Source organism: Balaenoptera acutorostrata, chromosome 14 (genome assembly GCF_949987535.1).
Source record: "Balaenoptera acutorostrata chromosome 14, mBalAcu1.1, whole genome shotgun sequence".
Lineage (NCBI taxonomy): Eukaryota > Metazoa > Chordata > Mammalia > Artiodactyla > Balaenopteridae > Balaenoptera > Balaenoptera acutorostrata.
The window spans coordinates 7,663,504-7,686,438 of NC_080077.1; the positions used below are offsets into that span (position 1 = coordinate 7,663,504).

General features: G+C 44.2%; 1 protein-coding gene and 1 long non-coding RNA gene across 3 annotated transcripts in view; one reads left to right on the forward strand and one right to left on the reverse strand.

Moving 5' to 3' along the window:
* Positions 1–9,151, reverse strand: part of SLC22A3 (solute carrier family 22 member 3) — a 95,766-nt gene extending 86,615 nt beyond the window's left edge. Inside the window, exon 1 of one of the 2 annotated variants that reach the window (XM_057527718.1) lies at positions 8,578–9,151. In XM_057527718.1, the coding sequence (XP_057383701.1) occupies positions 8,578–9,012 (435 nt within the window). In that variant the 5' untranslated portion in view covers positions 9,013–9,151. The remainder of the gene's footprint in view (positions 1–8,577) is intronic. The other variant, XM_057527717.1, reaches the window with a different exon arrangement.
* A 1,295-nt stretch (positions 9,152–10,446) lies between these two features.
* LOC103007991 (uncharacterized) lies at positions 10,447–16,699 on the forward strand. The gene is made up of 3 exons (XR_451327.2): positions 10,447–10,646; positions 11,815–11,912; positions 16,002–16,699. It is a non-coding gene; the product is annotated as an uncharacterized LOC103007991 (long non-coding RNA).
* Positions 16,700–22,935: the final 6,236 nt, after the last annotated feature.

A 22,935-nucleotide genomic window follows, 5' to 3' on the forward strand; every position in this document is an offset into this window, starting at 1 on the left:
GAAGATGAGAGAATGTGGGAATAGAACATCCTTTTCCTCATATATTCCTCTTGGACTCCTCCTTCTCCTCTGGGGCTGAGGTCAAGGTCAGTGCACATTCTGCTTTGATTCACCCCCAGTCAATCATAAGAAGGCATCCCTTCACCACACCTGTCACCACTCTCAGTACATTACTGTCTCGGGGCAAGTCTCTCTGCCAGAACTCATCGGGCAATTTTATCTATCTTTGTATTACCAGCCTAGCCCAGCACCTAGCATATAACAAATGCTAAATAAATTTCAATTGATCTGTAGCTGATAATCTAATAAATCAGTTGCCAGAAAGAAGCAGGAGATGCTTTTTCATAGTCTCATTCCTTTTGGCTCTGGGGTTCATACACACATCACTGCATGGATCTGCTGGTTCATCCTGCTGCCAACACCAAGTAGCAGACACCTAGTGGGGTGACTGCTCACTCATTAAGGTCTTGCTTTCACTCCATTAAAAAAAATCTGTGAAACTATTAATACACTTTTGTCATCAGCAGAAAGGACGAGTTATTTTGAGGGACTCTTGTTGAAAAAATGAGATTCAGCATAAAACACAATCTTTGTTGAATTGTTCGTGTTTCAGAAAGTAAGGGGAAATCATACACCTCTAATAAAAACAAACAACAATGACAGATTCAGCAGTTGTAGATGCACCAGGAAGTCTGGAAGGAAGAAAATGATTCCAGATCATGGGTGTCCAAGCTCAGACAGAAGCAAGTGCAAATCCTCTCTGCAGGCAGCCAGGTTTCCCACAGAGACACTCAACCAGCTGGGAACTCACAACCAACACGTGACAAACAAGTGCCAAACACATAACAAATGAGAGATTCAAAACACCAAGGGCTTCAGGCAGTGTAACTACCAGATATAAAATATAGAGTAATCATACATAAAACCCTTAAAGAAACTGATAAATGGAAACACAAGAATGAGCAAAAAATAAGAGACTACCAATAAATGACCAGGGATATCTGAAAGATAACAAATATAACTTTGATAAATGAAAAAGATAATTGCTGAAATAAACACTTCAATGAATAGATTAAACAGCAGATTTGATACTGCTGAATAGAAACATTGTGATCTGGAAGATAGGTCTGAAAAAATATCTTAACCATCGTATAGATATTGAAATGAGAAATATGAGAGAGAGGTTAAGACTCATGAAGCACAGAAAAAGAAGGTCCAACTTATGTCCAAATCGAATCTCAGAAGGAAAGAATAGAGAGCAGAAAATGAAAAGATAATGGCTGAGAATTTTCCAGAACCTACCAAAGAACCAAAATTCACAGTTGAAAGGAAACACAACTGGTTCATTCAACAGCTATTTATTGAGTGCCTACTATATGTCAGACACCCTTTAGAGGCAATGCACACCAAGCTGGATAAATAAAAGAAATACCCACGAAAAAAAAAAAAGAAATACCCACCTAGACACAACCCAAGAGAAAAGGACAGTTAAACTGACAACAAATTTTTCAAAGGTAAAATGAGAGCTACAAGGCAGAACTAACATCTTCAAAGGGTTAAGGAAAAGTAATTGGCAACATAGAACTATTTACCTAGCACAGCTATCTTTCAAGAATAATAGCGGGGACTTCCCTGGCAGTCCAGTGGTTAAGACTTCACCTTCCAATGAAGGGGATGCAGGTTCAATCCCTGGTCAGGGAGCTAGGATCCCACATGCCTCGCAGCCAAAAAACCAAAACATAGAACAGCAGCACTATTGTAACAAATTCAGTAAAGACTTTAAAAATGGTCCACATCAAAAAAAAATCTTAAAGAATAATGGTGAAATAAAGACATTTCCATATAAACAAAAACTGAGAACATTTACCACCTAGAGATACACGCTAAAGAAAAAATGTTAACGATCTATATGAAAAGGAAGGGGGGAAAAGAGATAGGGTATGGAATAATGAGTAGATAAAGTGTAAGTATAAACCCAAGCATACATGATTTACACAAAACCCATAAATTAACAATAAAGGAACAGAACTAGAATATTGGCTATTAATGCCTATAATACAGGAGAAGTGACTGAATGAAAGTGTTTAAGATCTTAAATTGTTTAGGAGGAGGTTGGAGTATTAAATTTAGGTTTTGTTAAGTAAACTTAGCAAAATTTCAGGAGTAACCACTAAAAGAATTGAAATAAAGAATCTAAATTCCACAACAAGGACCTACTATATAGCACAGGGAACTATATTCAATATCTTGTAATAATCTATAATGGAAAAGAATCTGAAAAATATATATATAATGAATCACTTTGCTGTACACCTGAAACTAGCACAACATTGTAAATCGACTATACTTCCAAAAAAAAAAAAAATGTAGAAAAGCTGGGGAAAAAATCTAAATTCCAAACAAATAAAGGAAGGAGTAAATAGAATAAGAGAAACAAATTTAAAATCATTTTTTTAAAGGAAGGGAAAAAGCATAAAAGGAACAAGACAAAGAAAACAATGGTATAATAAGCCCCCATATACCAATTACCACAAGAAATGGTGACTAGACTAAGCATAGTAGTTAAATGCAAAATCAAGTTATATGCATTTTATAAGAAACCCATCTAAATTATTAGAACATAGGAAGTTTGAAAGTAAAGGATAACAAAAGATATAGCAGGCAAATATTAACCAAAAGAAAGTTGGAGTAGCTAAATAATATTATACAAAGTAGACCTCAAGACAATATACGTCATGGATTTTAGACAGAGTACCAACACTATAATAAAAGGTTCAATTCACTATGTAGATTTTTTAAAATTCTAAATTTGTATGTACATTCATCCAATCTCATGTGTATAACTTTTAAAATCTTCTGGAAATATAGGGAGAAAATGACAAACCCCCCAACACAATGGTAAATTTTAATACTCTCTATGCTTGCTAGACCAAGCAGATGGAAAGTTAATTAAAATATAGAATATTGTAACAACACAACTGACAAGCTTCAAATATTGGACATCTATAAAACCCTACACCCAATAGCTAAAGACTGCACACTCTTCTCAAGCATGTATGGAATGTTTATAAAAATTGACCTCCTAGAAGGCCAAAAAGAAAGCTCCAATAAAATTCAAAGAATCAGTATCAGGGACTTCCCTGGTGGTACAGTGGATAAGAATCCACCTGCCAATGCAGGCGACACGGGTTCGATCCCTGGTCTGGGAAGATCCCACATGCTGTGGAGCAACTAAGCCCATGCACAACATCTACTGAGCTTGCATTCTAGAGCCCACGTGCCACAACTACTGAAGCCCGCGCGCCTACAGCCCATGCTCCGCAACGAGAAGCCACTGCAATGAGAGGCCCGCGCACCACAACGAAGAGTAGCCCCTGCTCTCCACAACTAGAGAAAGCCTGCGAGCAGCAGTAAAGACCCAACACAGCCAAAAATAAAATTAAAAAAAAGAGAGAGACTTAAAAAGTAAATGGTAAAAATAAAAAGGTCAATAGAATACTTAGAAAATAAAGCCAAATAATTATTAAAAAAAAAAAAGAATCAGTATCATTCAGACCACGTTCTCTTACCACTCCAAGGTTAAATTAGAAGTCAACAATTAAAAGATAAAAAATCAATGTATGTTTAAAAATTTTAAACAAATATCTAAATAAATCATGGGTCAAAGAGGAAATAGGGCTTCCCTGGTGGCGCAGTGGTTGAGAGTCTGCCTGCTAATGCAGGGGAGACGTGTTCGAGCCCTGGTCTGGGAGGATCCCACATGCCACGGAGCGGCTGGGCCCGTGAGCCACAACTGCTGAGCCTGCGCGTCTGGAGCCTGTGCTCCGCAATAAGAGAGGCCACGATAGTGAGAGGCCTGCGCACCGCGATGAAGAGTGGCCCCCGCTTGCCGCAACTGGAGAAGGCCCTCGCACAGAAACGAAGACCCAACACAGCCAAAAAAATAAATATAAAAATAAATAAATAAATAAGACCCGGTGCAACCAAATAAATTAATTAATTAATTTTTTTAAAAAAAGAGGAAATAATGGGGATTAAAAATACCGAGAATGGAATAATAATTAAAACCTGCATTTCAAAACTTGCTGGGTGTAGTCCAAAAAAAGTACACAGAAGGAAATCTATAGCTTTAAACATTTATACTAGAAAAGAAGAAAGGCAGGAAAGAATTGAGCTAAGCAGCTAACTTAAATCGGAAAAAAAGCACACCCATAGTAAATCCAAAAAACCAGAACAAATAATAAACAGGAAGATAAACAACAAGGTCCTACTGTATAGCACAGGGAACTATATTCAATATCCTGTGATAAACCATAATGGAAAAGAATATGAAAAAGAATGTATATATGTATAACTGAATCACTTTGCTGTACAGCAGAAATTAACACAACATTGTAAATCAACTATACTTCAATAAAATAGATTTTTAAAAAAATAATGCAAACTAAAGAAAAAAGAGGACAAACTAATGAAATAGAAAATGAACAATACCATAGTTGGTCCTTTGAAGTAATAATAAAACAGATGTTCTCTTGGTGAGGTTGATTCAGCAAAAACCAGGGAAAGCACAAATAATATTAAAAATAAAAACAATAGAAAAGTAAGATCTTTCTCAAGTGCTCAGAGCAAATCAGAGACTCAGCCCAGAATAAAACCTGGGCCTGGCTAAACTCCTTTCTCCAGTATTCATGGCACTGTGTTTCCACGCTTAGCAAATGGTAAGGACCAGAGGCTGATGACACTAATGTCTGGGGCTGGCCTCATGTTGGGGGCTGGATACGCACGAAGCAAAGCAGAGACGTGAGAAGCAGTGCGACAGCCCCAGAGATGGAAGCAGCCTCTGTTTTCTTCAATGGGTCAGCCACTTCCCTCAAATGGACTTTCATTTCTTGTGTGTGGGAGAAAAATGATCTAGAAAGGGCAATTCGGTCTATTTTTAATGGTGCTCTGAGGCCTGGTTCCTAGTGAGAGAGGAGCTCTTTTATCCCCCCCATCCATGGTACACAAGCAAGCATTTCCAAGTCTTAACATTAATTTCAGAGTCTCACTCCCTGGGCAATGATTTGAAATATTTGGGCGGTAAGGGCTTGGACTTCTCCGCATCACATCATGCTTTCTTCTGCCCAATGTCTGACAACCAGATAGGGCTGAGATGCAGACGTTAGGAAAGTCTGTGCTGAGGTCACTGAATGTAGGTGAAAAATCCACTGCATCACCTTGAGCAGGAGAAAGCAGAGGAAGAGCTGGACCGAAACGGCCCTGCACCTCGCATTGACTTCTGACTTAACTCCTTGGCGCTGTTTCTCTTTGTAAGATGAAAAAAGGGTGGATGAGGTTTAAGTGCCCGTTCCGCAACACTCACACCGAGAGTACAGACTGCCGTTCCCACCTCCTCATCTGCAGTGGATCGTGTTCCGGACTGTGAAATGAAATAAAATGACACGCTGGCCAGAGGACCAGGATAGTAACTAAGTAAACAGGAAGGTTCAGCTAGATTTCTTGCAGGTTCTAAAGTGCGAGTGATCGGGTATCATGTTGTGTGGACCTGTTTCAAGGACTTAGAGCACTGCCTGGAGGAAAGGAGACGGATTCACAATCAAGACCCCCCGTATCTGAACCCACCTTGGCTACATAAAAGGTCTGGTGGGCTTCCCTCGTGGCGCAGTGGTTGAGAATCTGCCTGCCAATGCGGGGGACGCGGGTTCGAGCCCTGGTCTGGGAAGATCCCACATGCCGCGGAGCAACTCGGCCCGTGAGCCACAATTACTGAGCCTGCGCGTCTGGAGCCTGTGCTCCGCAACAAGAGAGGCCGCGATGGTGAGGGGCCCGCGCACCGCGATGAGGAGTGGCCCCCACTTGCCGCAGCTGGAGGAAGCCCTCGCACGGAGACGAAGACCCAACACAGCCATAAATAGATAAATAAATAAATAAATAAAATTTAAAAAATAAAATAAAATAAACAGTGAAAGATGATGGTAGCATGGACCATGGTGATAGCAGTGGAGGAGGTGAGAACATATCACATATCAAAATATGTTCTTAAAGGAAAGTCATCAGTATTAAAAAAAAAAAAAAAAAAAGGTCTGGGACACTAGTGGGTCCCTTCACATCTCCTGCCTCAGGTTCCTCTTCTAAAAGCCGGGACAATGCTGTCTCCCCCGCCATGGCGCAAGGATTAAATATAACAGCTGTATGTTGCCATTCTGGAATCTGGTCTCCCCTTCCGCGTTCTGAACTCTCCCAAGTCACCCCCTTTCCATGATTCATATGTTAGATTTCAAGTCTCTGAAAACACACTGGGTGTACGGTGTGAGCCAGAGATGGGTCACGCTGACAGGATATGAAAGAACAAACACTAATTGGATCATATGCAAAACCAAAGACAGTAATATATTAGCTGTGCAGAACTCTGAGAGGGAAGGAGTTGTTCTGGATGCTGAACTTCCTGAACAGATGGAGGGTTTCTTCTCAAGAATCAAAACATTAAAACAACAAACCAGAAGAAGCAAACAATTTAGAACAACAACAAAAAACTCTCTCTCCAATATACTTCCAAAAGTTGTCAGAGGCCTTAAGGGAGCATTCTGAATAGAATTTTACTTTTCCTTGAAGATTTTTGTCATTGTTCTGAGCACACTGAGAACAGCCATCCAGTGATGACACTGATGGCATTGGTAGGACTGTAAAGGGTTTAATCCAACCCCTGATACTACAGATGAGAAAGCTAAGCCCAGAAGGGTTAAGCTATCCACCCAAGCCACACAGCTAGATGGAGACCGTGCCAGGACCAGGTCTCCTGAACTCCCACCTTCCACAGTGCCTGTTAGACCTTCATAAGACCAACTGTCCCTCCTTTGAAATAACCCTGGAATGCTTGAAACAACCCTGGAACCCCAGAATGCTTTTAAAGTACCTGTCTGGACATTAACTTAGAGATTTTTATGTCTCCCTTCTCTGATGTCTAGGGATCATGCTTGCTCATGGAAACCCCACTGGAGTGTGTGTTCATTTGATTCTTCATCTGAGATCTCTATGTCTTCAAAAATCAGGCGTCTACTCTCCAAGCAGCGTCTTCTGGTTTGCCTGGAAAGTAGCACTAAGCAGCCACCTAATGGATACAACTCAAAGGAAGTACCAGTGATAACACCCTCTCCCACCCGAGCCCACACCCTATCCATCTCAAGAGTGAAACCCCTAACAACAAGACCACCACAGTTTATAAAGCAGTCCCGATCATGACCCACGGATTAGGTAGAAATTAAAAGTACCCCAAACACACATACACGTGGCCTTCCTGGGCTGCCATAGGGTTTGATCTCTAAAGCACTTAGCAGAGAACCACACACAGTGTGCTAACACACAGAACATGCATAACCTCAAAGACCTACAATCCCAGCTTCAGAGAGACTAGGTCACCACCAGACCAAAGAACACCAGTAACAGGCAGAAGAGGCACTGCGAACCCTGAAGCCAGTGTTTCCCCCATTATTCAAGTAGGTGCTTAAAAATTCTTTATGACAATAAATTAAAGACAAACATTTTTCCTTCCCAATTTGCCTGAGCACATTCAATCACTTGTTAGAAATTAAATCGATCCATGCTTGCAGCAAAGTTCAATAAAACTGCTCATACCTTCCCTGCAAGCTCAGTGGAGGCAGTCCCTAAAGTCAGAACTCACCAAGATGAAGATGCAAACTGCCAGCCCAGCGCAGCGCAGTTACAGCTCTGCCGCCAAGGGTGAGGGCACCTAACCCCCAAGGCACTGCCAGCTCAAACGTGGCCAGAAAACCGTGGGTACTGTCCCCACCCGACACCAGCAGCTACCCCCCAATAAGTGGGGTGTCCACTATGTATGCCTTACAGCCTCTTCTGCTGCGTTCCTGTCCTTTATTAGCAGGAAAAAAAAATTTTTTTTTTTTTTAATTCAAAACCTCGGCTTTCCCAACTTATCTCAAATGTTGCTCTTTGCCCCAAAGCAGTTTTGCCAAAATCATGCTCCCGGGAAAGCCTCGACCTTTGTCCTTTTGCATTTCAGATAATCATCTGGGCAACTAGAGACAGTTGGCGCTGCCTTCAAACGTTGGTTTCTCCTTTCCTTCGCCCCCTGGGGACCACGAGCCGGCGCGGACCTGCTCAGCGTCGCTCGCCCCAGACGCTGTGGTTCTCTACCCGCGTCCACCCGTCATTTCCAACTACTGCGCACACACATCTCAGAGACAACGAGCACCGTACAGGATGCTTCGATCCCTCAGGAGGCGTGTGCGAAGCATCTTAGCACTTGGCTTCCAGGGCGGTTTTCGTTCACACCTAAACCGAAGCACCACTCCGTTGCTTCACTAGCAGAGGGAGATAAAGCAAAGGCACTGCCCGGGCAGTTAGGACGCAGCACCACGCTTCCAAGCGCGGGATGAACCCGGTCGGTCCCCAGAGGTAACCGACAGCTCCCGGCCTCCGCGGACCTTGCCGGCGGCCGGCTTCACCGACTCCCGGCGTCCGCGGGGGCTCCGCGGGCCGTCCGCTCCCGGCCGGCTTTCGGGCGGCGGGGCGGGCGTGCCCGGCGCGGACCCGGGCCCTTACCTCGCTGACGATGGTCGAGTGGGCCTGGGCGTACCGCCAGCCCCCCCGGCACGGCACGAGCGGCGCCGAGCGGTTGGGGAAGGCGGCGAGCGGGTCGGCGCAGCTGAGCGCGCCCGGGGCGGCGGCGCTGGCGTTGGCCGCCTCCAGGAGGTAGCGCTGGCAGCGGCCGTCGCCGCGGCGCTCGGAGGGCGCGGGGTCGAGGCGGGGGGGCGCCGTGCGGTTCCACTCCTCCTCGGGGCTCCAGCCGCAGCGCTCGGCCAGCGCGGCGGCGCTCGGCCCGCGGCACCAGTAGTGGTCGGGCCGGCTGCCCAGGAAGACCACGCCGACGAAGAGGAAGGCGAAGGTGACGCCCGTCAGGCACAGCAGCAGGAACACGCGCCGCTGGAAGCGGCCGAACTCGCCGGCCCGCTGCAGCGCCTCGTCGAAGGAGGGCATTGTGCGCGCCGCCCGCTTGCCCGCCCGACTCCCCGAGCGCGTCCTGCCGCCCGCCGCCCGGGCCTCCGAGTGACCCGCGGGCCGGCCGGCCGCCTCCTCCGCCCCGCCGCCTCCCCCGCGCTCCCGCCTCACGCCCCTGGGCGCCGCGCCAGCGGCCGCCGCTCCTCCGGCCCCGGGGCCCCCGCCCGCCGCACCCGCTTCCGGTCCGGGGGCGCCCGCGGAGGTCGGGGCCGCGCTCCCCGGGGGCACCGCCGCGGGGTCGGGGTGGGCGCGCGGCGGGGCGCGGGCGGCGAGGCCTGGCGGAGCGCCACCGCGCGCCGCGGACCCGGCCCGGGACTGCGAGTGACGCGCACAGCCTCCGGCCTGGCGCGGAGCTCCATTCGGTCCTTGCCAGCAGCCTGTTCTGCGGGCAGTCCCGGATCGGGCTCCAGAGAAGAAAGTTCCAGGGCCACCCAGCGACTCCCAGGCTAATGGGACTTGGTCTCTAGGCGGTCCCGGGTGCCGCCTGGGGGACCGACCACGCGCGCGCTCCGGGTCCCGCGCCCGTGCCGCGGGAGCCCCCCACCCACCCACCCCGCCAGTTCTCGTCCGTGGGGTGAGCAGAGCCGCCCGGCGCACCACTGGGGCCGGGCAGCCGGGTCCCAGAGCAGTGGACCCACTGCAGAGCTAGGACCACGCGGGGTTAGATTTTGGCGACATCTCAGAGAGCGTCCAACTTTTTTCAAAAGAGCAGCGGGGCAACCCACAGGGGTGTTAGGCATCTCGTTCAGAGTCCTGGAGTTCAAAGTGAGAACGGACCTCAGCCCCTTACAGGTTTCTTTAGCCAAGGCCTTCGCTCTCGGCCTGAAATCGCCCAGAAAGGGTGTTTGTTGGTTGGTTTCCATCGTTGTTTTTAGCTCCCTTATTCGCTCCCAGAGATCTGCAGAGCTGTGTGCGATCTGGCGTCCTGGCCTCTGGTCCGCGTCCGGGCTGCTGTGTCCACGTCCACACTCGGATGCCCTCCCCGGGCCGGGTTAAAAGCCCCTTCGCGGCTGCAGCCTTCAGCTATAAGGTTCACCCTGCACTCCTAACAGCGCCCTCCCTGCCCTGGCCCAGCCTCCCCCCCCTCAAGACGTATCTTCTGAGAATTTCTCCAGCTTTTCTCCCCAGAACCCCACCCCAGCCGTCCGAAAAGCGTTCTACCCTTAGCTCGCTTTTCTCGGAGGGTGGAGAGGCCGGTAGAGCGCAGACTGACTTTTCCTCCTTCCAGAGCAAGGACGGGGGCCAGGCTGCCTCGGTTCACCAGCTGTGACCTTGGGCACCTTACCGGGCCAGCCCAGTCTTCTCATCTGTCAAATGAGACTGATATCTTCCTGGGGTTGCTGTGAGGATTGAATGAATTATTACACATAAAGTGCCAGAAAAGTGCCTGACGACGCACAGTATGCCCTTTCACGTGTTAGCTCTTATTACTGTCGTTCTTACTTCTTGCTGAGTTAATACTGTCTTCCGTGCAGGGAGGTCCTAAGGATCCCGGGTACTAGGAAGGATAAAACACCTGGTGGCAGGTGGGCACACATTAGGGGCTCACTGAATGAGAGTTCTTACTGTTCTATCATCCTTGTACCCAGCTACTGAAGCTCATCTGTCACCTGGTGAGCAGCGACTTCTGTGTGTACATGTCTCACACTCCAGGGTGTAGTCCGTATTATTGACTGCCCCCCTGGGACCCCAGACTCAATCTGTCCTCCTCCCACCCAGCTCCTCCTCTGCCCTCTCTTTTGGGATAACCATGGCCTCACCCCAAGACTCAGATTCTCAATATCATCTCAACACCCGGCACTCCTCAGGCCTTTACTCAAAGGTGCCCTCAGCTCATCCCTCCTGGCTATCTCCCCACCACCCCGGCCCCCAGTACACACCTACGCACACACAGGCAAGCCCCCAGCTCCCTTCCCTGTTTTATCTGTCTCCAAAGTGCTTATCACCCTCTAACATATGCATATTTTTATTCCTTTGTTTAGTAAACTTACTTCTCTTTCTTACTTGTGCCCCCTCCTCCACTAGAAGGCAGGTTTCACGAGGACAGAAAGTTTTGTTTTGTTCATTTCTATATTGCCACCACCTAGAACAGTGCCTGGTGCATAGTAGGTGCTCCATAAATATTGGTGGAACAACTGGATGCTTCCAGACCCCTCGCTCCTCCCCTGCCCCCCACAGGCACGGCCTCCTCTCCTCCTCCACCAACTTTGTTCGCAGTGACCCTAGGGGGTCCTCACCTGCGGCCGCTGTCCTTCCAGCCACTGCCCAGCAAGGGCAGACAAGACTCCTTGTCTTGACGAGGACAAGACTCCTCCTTGTCTTCCCACAGAGCAGCTCGGAGGTGCTTACTTCAAGGGCTTGCCTTGGTTTCCAAATTAAATACTCATTTCTCACCCTCCTTTTCAAGATCCCAACCTACGTCCCTCACCAAGTTGTCCCCCCATGTGACAGCCAAACACCACGACTTGCTAATCCTAAATCCTTCTTTAACTTTCCTAAACCTGTGCCTGTCCACACAAAGAAGTTTCCTCTTCCTGGCATTTCACTCTCCTGCCCTCCCAGCCACTGCCCAGCAAGGCCTGGGCCAAAAGTCCGCATCCCCTCCTCCGAGCCCTCCCCAACCACCGAAACTGCCTTCTTCCCCAAGTCATGTCTGCCGTCCTTGTCTGTGCTCCTAACACATCTAAGAACCTTCTTAAGGAATTTCACTACATTTTTCTTTGTAGTGCAGTTGTCAGGCTATTTTAACTTTAATTCCTTTTTTTTTTTATTTAAATGAAGTAATCTGAGCATTTGGACAAGTAGACCTAGAGCAGTTGCTAAGATCATGGACTTTGGAGCCAGACCTGCTATGTTCAAATCCCCTTCTACTCTTTATGGTGAGTGACTTGGGCAAGTTATTTAGCCTTTTCCATAAAACTGAGTAGCAATGACACCTTTTCATTTTGTATGCAAATTGCTTAAAACAGTACTTGAAACATGATAAGTGCTATATGTAAGTTGGCTATTAATAAAGAGAGTAGTACAAAAATACCACCATTCCCCAGAATTAGCAAATGTCATGTTATCGTGTTTTAGGTATATTGTTATAAAGAACTAACACTCCTAGACACAGCTGAAGTCTCCTTCATATGCCTTCAGGTCCTGTCCCTTGTCCCCTCCCTTCCTCCCCAGGGCAGCTACCAGGCCCTTTCTTCAGAAGGTGGGCCTGGGGAAAAGGCCACACAGGCTCAGGAAGAGGGCTCAGGACCATTGAGCAGGGAAACCTGGGATCTCAGATCCCAGCGTGTTGGTGTGAGGCAGAAGGATGGGAACGGGGATGGGCTTCAGGTGGGTACAAGCCCTTGGCTCTAGGGGAGAGGAAGGCGAAAGTGTGGCCCCCTCTGATGAAGATTCAGGCCGCCTCTTGCCCAGGTATAGTTATCATGAAGTCATTACTCATTTCCTCCATGTTTTAATCCTTTTTATACCTAGGTACTACACACAAACACTATACAGGTGTCCCTTGCTCTTCAAAAGTTTGCCTTATGCCACTTGACTTTTATGAAAAACCTACATTAGCACCTGTTTTTCCTAACCGCAAGAAATCAAAGAGGATTTTCACTTTTATGATAAAAGATGAAAATCGAAAATAGCGTTCACCTCTTGTTTTGCGGCAAGTCATTATAGAAGCAGTGCTCACCCCAGCAGCAGGAGTGGCCCTGCCAAGCTCCTGCTCCAGAAACTACATGCAGCATCTCAGCTGCAAGCCGGCGTAGCTTTGAACTATCTGTGAGCATCTGTGCTTCATTTCAATTTATTTTTCTGCATCTGTTAGCAAGGGGTGTCCTAAGGTAACTGCTTCTTCGCCTTTTGCCATTTTGGCTTAGGAAAGCTTTCATAGAAAACCTCTACATTCGGAGAGCGAGGGAAACCTCTACAGTACTTGGGGTGCTTTGAAGTTTGCACAAATGGTACGATACTATTTTTCTGTCACTTTTCTTTTTTACTCCACATTATATATATATATATATTTTTTTTTTTAATGAATTTATTTTTGGCTACGTTGGGTCTTTGTTGCAGTGCGCGGGCTTCTCATTGCGGTGGCTTCTCTTGTTGCAGAGCACAGGCTCTAGGCACGCGGGCTTCAGTAGCTGTACCGTGTGGGCTCAGTAGTTGTGGCTCGCGGGCTCTAGAGCACAGGCTCAGTAGTTGTGGCGCACGGGCTTAGTTGCTCCGCGACATGTGGGATCTTCACCGACCAGGGCTCGAACCCGCGTCCCCTGCATTGGCAGGCGGATTCTTAACCACTGCGCCACCAGGGAAGTCCCCACATTATATTTTTGAGACCTATTAGCCTTGATAAATATGGATCTAGCTCATTTCCTGTAACTGAGCACGTTTGACATGTATTCATCTTTCAGATTCATCTCTTGCGAATCACCTCTCATATCCTCTGCCTATGTTCTCTTTGTTACTTGTTTTCTCTTACTGAAGTTTCGGGAAGTTATTTGTATATGTGTTTATTCTGCTCCTTTGTCAGCTGTATATGTTCTATCTCCTTAGTCTGTGGCTTGTCTTTTAACTGTATTTATGTTGTCTTGGTGACTACAAAAAGTTTAAATTCTGATAGTTAGTAAAATGTATCATTTTTCTTTATAGCTTCTGCTTTTTGCATCTTGCCAAAAAGAAAAAAAAAACCCTGCACAAATAGGCTTCTGGACTGTTCGTTCTGTTCTACTGCTTATTTGTCTATCTCCATGACAATATTTTACTATTAATCATGATAGTTCTATGATGATTCTTAGTATTTGGTGGGACAAGTCTCACCTCTTCTCTCCCCTCACCTTCCTCCTGTTCAGAGTTATCTTGGCAATTTGGGGGCTTTTTTCTTCCATATAAATTTTATCTCATTATTAAGTTCCATATAAATTTGATCAGGATTTTTACGTAAAATTATGTATGCATTTTATTTTTCCCATTACTCTGTAGATTTTTGGGAGAAAAGCCAAATCATGTTCATCTTTCTATCTTAAAACATTGATATCTATTCTATATCTGCACTATCCAGTAAGGTACCATTAGCCACATGTGGCTATTTAAATTTAAATTAATTAAAATTAAGTGAAATGAAAGATTGTGTTCCTCCTGAGCCACGTTTCAAGTGCTCAATAACCCCATGTGGCTGGTGGCTACCATATTGGACTATGTCCATTCAGAACATTTCCATCACCACAGGGATTTCTGTTGGACAGAGCTGGTCCGGACATAATGACCAATAAATGATTGTTGAATAAGAACAATAAAAATCTACTGGCCTACAACTTTTAGCTTTCGTAAAGCATACTGACTTTAACTGTTTTTGAAAAGGTAGTTGTTTGGGTTTATTCATCTAAAATTTTATAGTTAGTATTTTTTTTATCGCATTTAGGAATGGATATACCAGGTATTAGGGTTTATTCACCACAGATTGAGTTACCAAAAGACGTCATAATGACATTTGTGCTGTTTATAAAGCACAAAAAAAGATCAGTTTCCTTGGGAATACTGTAATAAATCTAGAAATAAAACTTCTGAAAACAATCTGCTGAGAGAAAATTTGGCAAGTGAATCGTGGCCTGTGCTCAGGTCTAAGGGGAAAAAGTAGGAATCATATTTTCTTTTTTGTTTTTTAACAAATGGGTAAGAGTATTTGAAACGCTCTCATTCTTACCTTATTAGGCACGGAGTAGCTATTTTTTACCTTAGTATGTGAACGTAGTAAAAAAAAAACCATAGAGCACTTCCATTATTATATGGCAGAATGCTGGACCCTAACATTGATTTAGACTGACCAATGTTCATTTCTTTCTCTGACCCACTCTCTCGCTAGTTGATTACAATTTGGACTTCCCTAGAGAAAAGTTTCTGGTTTGGGGGACAAATATTACAGATACTATTATCCATTGGAAATAGATGCTCTCTATATTTGAAGCATCTAGGATCTTAGACTTAAAGACATCTTCGGAGAAGATGGTAGCCATGAAGGAAAACGCTAAACAGCGCTAAAATATTCCAGAGTTGAATTTTGACAAAGTAGAAAAACCTAGTCAAGCCTAAGAGATTTCAGAGTTTGTATTTTACTCTCTGAACATATACAATAGCAAGTCCTCTGCCACTTTCCTTTCAGTGCTTGTGCCATTATAACAAGTGCAAGGCGAAGCACATTACCTCTCTTGAAAACCTTTTCATCACAAATGGTTTAGGGCAGGAATGGTAAATGGGTTTCTTCTTACGTCCCACTCCTGTCGTCTGTCAGGAGCCATCTAGAGCACCGTGTTGAGGGTAACTTTGAGGTGGAGTGGAAATTAGGCCACGACTGTTTAGGAATGTCAGGTAGAGGAAAGGGGACAGGAGTATGAGGGCAAAACAGTGGTCATCCTTCTATTGTCAGTGTAGCCTGGGAAGTGCCAAATTGACACGGTATTCCCCGTGGGTCTCCAAGTCTCTTAAAACATCTATTACTTTGGGGATTTGTGAAAGTCTCGGTGAAGAGGCCACTATGCTATTAATTGCTAAAATATTGCCCAGAAGTTTCTGCTGCTGGACCTCATTCTGGATGAAATTGTCTTTTAGTGAGGTACCTTCTATCGTGTGATAGTGGTCCCCCTGGGCAAAGCATTCAAAAGCGATCCACTGTTTCTGACTCTTAGTACCATTGCACATAAATCACAGTAATGCCATCTTCAAATGGGAAAAGGCAGTCTTAGGAGATTTGCAGGCACCAATTAAAACTTGAGTGACCTCTCAATTAATCCAACTTAAAAACTGAAGGATAACACATTCACTAAAAATAAGGTTTATCGACATAGTTACTGAAATGAGTGATACTCACAACATGTTGTGTAAAAGAAACAGGTGTCAAAGACTACGTTTGATATCAATGCCTCTCAACCCATTGGTGGTAAAGGAGACATGTTTATTTATTTGTCTGTTTTGATCTATTGCAGATCAATATATGGTCTTACTAGGCACGAATAGTCTGCAGCTCACGACACGTACAACCCCAAGGTGAATTCAGCAACATCGGAACTGGTCTACATCCTATTCAAGGAGACCTGTCCACCAGTCACACACTTGGATGTCATGGCGATGCCGGATCGGTATAAAAGTTTCTAAGTGCTTACTCCCAATTTCTGCACTTAACCTGATTGCAGACAGGGGACAACGATTCACAGACCAGCTCTAATAGTGCCTTCTGTGCAATCTTGGTTTTGTAAAATAACATACGTCTCCGTAAGAATTCTTTATTGTACCCCAGGCACAAACAGATGCTGTAACGCTGTCGGCAATGAATGATTTCCAGAGTCTGTCTATGCATGAAAGGTGGTCTGGAGAGATGAGCCCCGGGTTAGCAGAGTAACACCAAGGGGCTTTGAGTCCTTAGCTGATGTCATGGCTTAAAGGCGTTCTACTTGTAGATTACTTTCCTTTCGGAATTAATTTTTGTTTGTATTTTTCACATTACAAATGACTACTTTCCCAGTCTATACTGGAGTCAAAGAGTAGTTTCTAGTTCTGGTTGAGCCAATAAATTATTTCTAAAAGTACAATGAAATTAAGATAATTTAGACCATTTCCTGGCTGTAAAATGCAATGAGTTCAAGTTCTCTTTTCCTGTAAATACAAAAATAAAATGTATAAATTACAGTAATCCAGGTCAATTTTCGTGCAGTTTGTATATATATGTATATATTACCACTGGTTTTCTAATGCAGGTGGTAGAATGCTGGCAGACAGAATATTCGATGTTGTGAGATTTTAAAGCTATGTCTTAAACATGAAAAGGTGAAAGCTCTTTGAAAAATTCAAAATGAAAACTTTAAAAAATATGGCCCAAAGAAATAATATAAGGAGAACAAGAATACCCACTAGGAAATTTTGATGTACATAGCAATGTTATATGGCTGCTGGACAGGAGTACATACAAATATTTCTGTCTTTTTATTGAATTAATTAATTTTTTTCTATCTTTGTATTGAATTGATTGTGGTCTAGATGATTTTCCCATTTATCTTGAGTATCACAATTGGAAGGCTATGTTTGAGACATGGCTATAAATAGCAGGAGAAAAGGCCAGGCGGAAGAGAAGGCATTTGTAGATAAGAAACTAGTATGAGCAGCAAGATGGAGAGAGAATAATAAATCTTTGTTTCATTTTCATAGTAAGATGTCTTAGACTGAAATTCAGAGTCTAAATTCTATTCCCAAATTTACAGTGAGATACAAAGTATGTGGGACATATCTATTTTTCCTAAAAACAGAATAGAATGCTCTCTAATTAGTGTTCTTCATTTCTGCCGGTTCAGATCCCCCCACTGAGACCAGGGGTCTCTCATCCGCATCACAGGGGAAACCCTGTCCCCCTTCTCAGTTCACAAGTGCCCAAGGTGACAACCACATCTAAGCCCCATAACTTGTCCTCCGGAAGTGGCGGCTCCCCGCTTAAGCTAAGCACACTGTCAGAGGCAGGCGGACCCGCACTCCATTCATACCATCTAACGCAATATACGCTCCATTCCCACTCACACCTGACACTCAGGGGCTCTGGTAACGTTCATGGGACAAGACTCTGTCATGCGCTTTACCTGTCATATCCCTTTTCCTCCTCAGAGCCCCACCAACAGGGTCCATCATCCTTTTACAGATGGGGAAACTGAGGCTTGGGATGGTCCGAATGTCACACAAGTTTAGTGATTTGTGGGGAATTCAGACCATGTCTGCTCTTCAGGACCACCTGCGGGCAGGTGGCCCTCATCCTCCACAGGGATGCTGTCCTCAAATGTTCTTTTGTACTCTTTCCATAACTTTTAGGTGAATACAAGGTATTTTTCCCTTTTCGCTTTAACTCTAGGGTTTGGTCTTTGTTTTTGTTTTGTCTGTTTTTCATAAAACCATCTTATGCTTTCTATAACAATCTCTATATGATACTTTTGACATGGGGGTCCCATAGGGGTTTTTTTAGCTGAAAAAAATTTCAGAAGTCATGTAGTCTAATTTCCTTATTTTGCAATCAAGTAATTAAGAACCAAAGAGATCACGTAACTCATCTAAAATGAGGTCACTCAGTTTACAGCACCAGTAGGTCCAGGAGCCAGGCCCAAACACTGTTATCAAACAGTGACTCAGATTAATTTTTAAAGTTGTCATTTCATAAATTATTCTCTTGGCTACAAATATTGTATAGCCTAGAAATTTAAAATAAAATCTTTGCCTTTTAATATCAAAATTAAAGTGATTTGTATAAATATAAAACCTACTCAGTCTTCACTCAAATAACACCGTCAGTTAAATATTTTATAGTAAAGAATGGAAGATTTTGTTGCAAAAACTGAGACTTTTTAGCATTGTAACATTGGAAAAATAAAATGATCTAATAATTCCAAAGCATTATATTTGTTTAGGGAGAAAAAAAGATAACTGGTCAAATCTGAGTAAGCTCTCTGAGTCAAGAGTATCTTGCCAATGTCAGTTTTCTGGTTTTGACAATATACCATGATTGTGTAAGAGATGATTATTAAGGCAACTGGGTGAAGGATACACAGAATCTGTACTATTTTTGCAACTTCTTGTGAGTCTTAAACTGTTTTGCAAAAAAGTTATTTAAGAAATAAAAGTAATGCTATATTGCTACGACAACCAGTCCTGGAAGACTTGTGCCCAAAACGACCCTGACTTTGAGCTCTTCCTTTCAAGGGCATGACAGTTCCCGCCCTCCAAGTCCAGCCCCACCCCCCTGGCCCTGCTCTACCCTCAGTCTCACAGTTGCTCTGAGGCAGCTCTTGGAACCAGCTTCGGAACTCAGGGGGTTCAGAGAGTTTTCTGGGCTGGCCTGAGAGTCGACGGGGACGTGCTCCTGTGCTCCAGAGAACCAATTTATAAGTGTCCTCTCAGAGCCCCATCTACTTGCAAATTGGAGATCGTCTGTGTGCGTGCCGTCTTGAGTGTGACCTTGGGTTTAGCACAGAGGACAAGTGAACTGAAGCCATAAGCTATGGATTTCTTCTGCCTCGAAATAAATGTTTATCTTTAGATGGGCAAAAAAGAAGTTTTTGCTAAAATGGTGATCAATCATTTTTCGCTAAAGTCTGATAAGAAGGCTATGACCAAAAAAAAAGGATTTGTGTTTCTTCTGCTCTTTTACTGCTTTTGTCATTGGTGTTAGTGATCTTGCTGCAAAATACTTGCTTTCTTTGCTTAATAAATACACATGGCCCATGGGGTTTTGTGTGCACGCTCCATAACACACCTAAAGACACGCTGGAACAGTTTGTATGTGACAACTGGCTCTCCTGGACATCACCAGTTTACGCTCACAAATGCAGCCACTTCAAGATCCCTGTGTGCATCTCCACGGCTCTGCCCCAGCTCTGCTCCTGCGGGAAGTCTTGTAACCCTTGCAGGCGTCTCACACCCAAGCTTCTCTGGAAATGCCCAGGACTGTCTTTTATGGGTGCCCCACATCCATTTGGACAGTTTCCTGCACTTCTCCTTCTTGTACTTTCCAAGAACATCTAAGATGATGGTGGGTGGGGCTCTCATGTGCACTGTGGAATCATATCTCATTCAAGGGTTAAGTTCTCAAGTTAGAGCACACAGAGAAAAGAGTATTTGGTCCAAAATCTTACTTGAAAGTCTTCTCAGTGGTCCAGAGCTATTACAGATCCTGGTTTCTCTGGACAGGGACCGGATGAAGTGATGGGCATGAACTGGAGCATCGTCCTGTTTGAAACTGTATGATGAGAATGGTGATGTGTACACGTGGGAGGCTTGCTAATGCCGGGGAAGAGTAGAGTCACCCTCACTGGGAACCTGTGTCTGTTGAGTGGGGGTCAAAGCGGCTGGATGTGGCTTCCGTCATCCTCAGCCCTCAGGTTTCCGTTGCTCCACACCTTTGGGTCTGCATGTGTCTGACCCCCAAATATAGTCAGGGTTCAAGCTCTTTCCCATGGGTTTCTTGGGCTACAGTCACATCAGAAGACGTGCCTGGGCATTTGTCCTTAAATATTTTTTCTCTGCACCCAAAGCACAGAGACAAAGTATGGTGGTCAGTATTGGTCATTCAGTCCACACCTGAATCTCAGCTCCAGACCAGCCAGCCTCCCTGTTACATGCTAACCCTGACCTGCCCACGGAGGTCTTCCATGACCCTCCCGAGGTATGCGCTTCTTTCCAGATAGTCATGTATCTTCATCAACCCCCTCACATCCATGCCAGATCCTACTTTTATACTTAATCTTTCTCTTATCTCTGAAATGCGGTCCCCTGTGACCATCTTCTGCTTCTACCACATCTAATACATACGTGTACATTTATATCCATATTCACATCTATACCCATGTCTTTGATGACAACAGAGCTAGCTATTGTAGCAAGGTGGCTAAGTGGTCTGCAAGCTGCCCTGGAATTCACCCTCTGTCACTTATTTGCTGTGTGTCTTAGACACATCACTTACCCCGTTGAGTCTCAATGTCCTCATTAGTAAAATGGGGGTAAATAACAGTATTAAACTCACAGGATTGTAGGGGAAAATAAATGAAATACTGTAAGCTGATTGCCTAGCATAGTATTGGACAAAAAGAAGAGTTCAATCAACGTTGACTGTTTGCAAAATTCTTTCCATTTCCAAGTTGCACTCAATCATGCCTCCCCTATGCCTCTTTCCTAAACTCTACTTGTTTCTCTTCACTCCTGAGTACTTATGCCCATGTCAAATCACTCTGTGATCGGTAACACAGCACTTAGCAGGAGGTACTCCTTTCCAGTTGTGTCATACAAGTTATTTCTGTCTTCTTAACCTTGTCATTGACGACCAGGACTACATTGTGTATTTGTCTTGTATGTATTTCCCAGCATAACACTGGGCATTTTTCTAGATAGTCTACAATATCTATCAACTCTCGGAGTCATTTTAGGGAAACTCAGTGACTCATCTGGTTATCAGTTTCGAATATTCATATATTCTGAACCTCGTTTTTTCTTAATGCTTTGGTCTAATACCTTATCCCAAATACAAGTGGGAAAACTGATTTAGGTGCTCTGTGGCTTCCAGAAACCATTCTTTCCTGTTCATCCAAGAGCAAGAAAGCTATGATCTCACATTATCAAAATGGGCCCAGGCGCCTGATGCAGTTGCTAATTATTGCTCCACTGACGTTTTCTGATGTGCTCTGATGTGCTTGTCATGAGCTGGTGATGCCAACACCACAAGTTTACAAATGAAACTTGGCAGGGCAATGGGTGACTTATGCCTTCTTGCCCTTGCGGGTATTATATAGACACAATCTAAAAGATCCTCTGGTCGTGTTGTTGGCAGACATTTATTCTGTTTTATGCACCAGATACAGTGAGAGACAAACCGATTTTTTAAAAAGTCTTTCCACTCGGCTATCTTATGACTGAGAAATCTCCATTAGAGAACATCAAACAATGTTTTGCAGATGTGATGTCTGAAACTATTAGCATAATCCTCATCCAGACATGAAATGATGCAAATACCCCAGAATCATAATTCTAAGTACGATTTTTCAAATGGCAAGTCCCTTCTTCAGAGTATTAATTAATCCAAATATTTAGGAAATTTGGCTTGGAAAAAATGAAATTGAGCTTTTAAATACCAGCTCTGCAATAGGATTTGAGATTAGTATACACTATCCTTTCAGGAAAAGCAACTCTAATGAACGTGAGTAGCAGAAATTGTTGCAGGTGTCGCATGAATTAACTGCTGGGCGGTGTTCCCTGCTCACACTGCCGCCGCTTAAACTATCCAAAGTGCTGTTATAGAAAGAAATATCATTTCACTCTGTACAAGCTGAGCTATAGAAGTCAACTAGACGATGGATTTTTTTTTTCATGAAGTGTCTGTTCACTTTTAAACAAGAAGTTTGGATTTTAGTCTAGGATGTATGTAGAGATACACCCTAAGTTTCTGTCTCCGAAATCTCAAATTTAAAACCATAAAATCATCAGGTTTGAACCTCACCATCCAGATCATGTTGGAAAATAGTGTTGCTCTCCCTTAAGGACCCTGGAGTGAAGCCTAAAAGGAAGCAATACCTCACTCTAACTCACTTACATTTCAATTAAGGAATCAAAAGAATAACTTCGGTATATCTTATTTTTAATCCCCAGTTAGGTGGAACAAAAAGTTTTCTACAAAAAAGCAAAAACAAAAAAAGTTAACCTCATAAGATACATGGAATCTTTCAGATAGGCATAGAATTTCTTAATTGAGGAAAAATCATTACTCTCTATAACATGTCATAAACTCAAGATACATTGCTTATTTGGAAAACAGGTATCTTTAAAACTGCCATATGCCATTTTGTCGGCAAAAGATAGCACCAAAAGTCACTGATTAGGAATCAAGTAGGATTCCAGTGTCACTTGTTACTAGAAGAACCCCACTGTGAGTAAACCGAAAGACTGCCACAGGCCAACTTTCAGAAATATTAAAGCTTCAAAGCGTGACTTGAAGAAAGAAAAGGTTCAGACAAGTTTGGGAAGCCTTGACAACCAAATTCAACGTTTTTTCTGTCAAACTTCTCAAAGCCCTTAAGCTACATGGTATATCCCCAAAAGGAGAATGTGGTTTGCACTGTGTCCAAAACTTACTGTGACCTTGGAATCCTTCTCTCCCAGAACATCTTGAAGGACTGACATTTCCTGGTGCTGTACTCTGGGAAACAGGTAACACGGCAAATTGCTGTATGAGGTTTGTGACAACATCCTGTGGGTAAATGAGAGGAGTGGGGTGGCCTGAACACGGATAATATGATTTGGTGGCTTATGACTTGTTAGAGGACTGAACCCAAAAAGTGTAATGAGGAATCGGTTCCATGAAATTGCATTTAGCCCTGTCTTTTTCATTGTCATTCATTCATT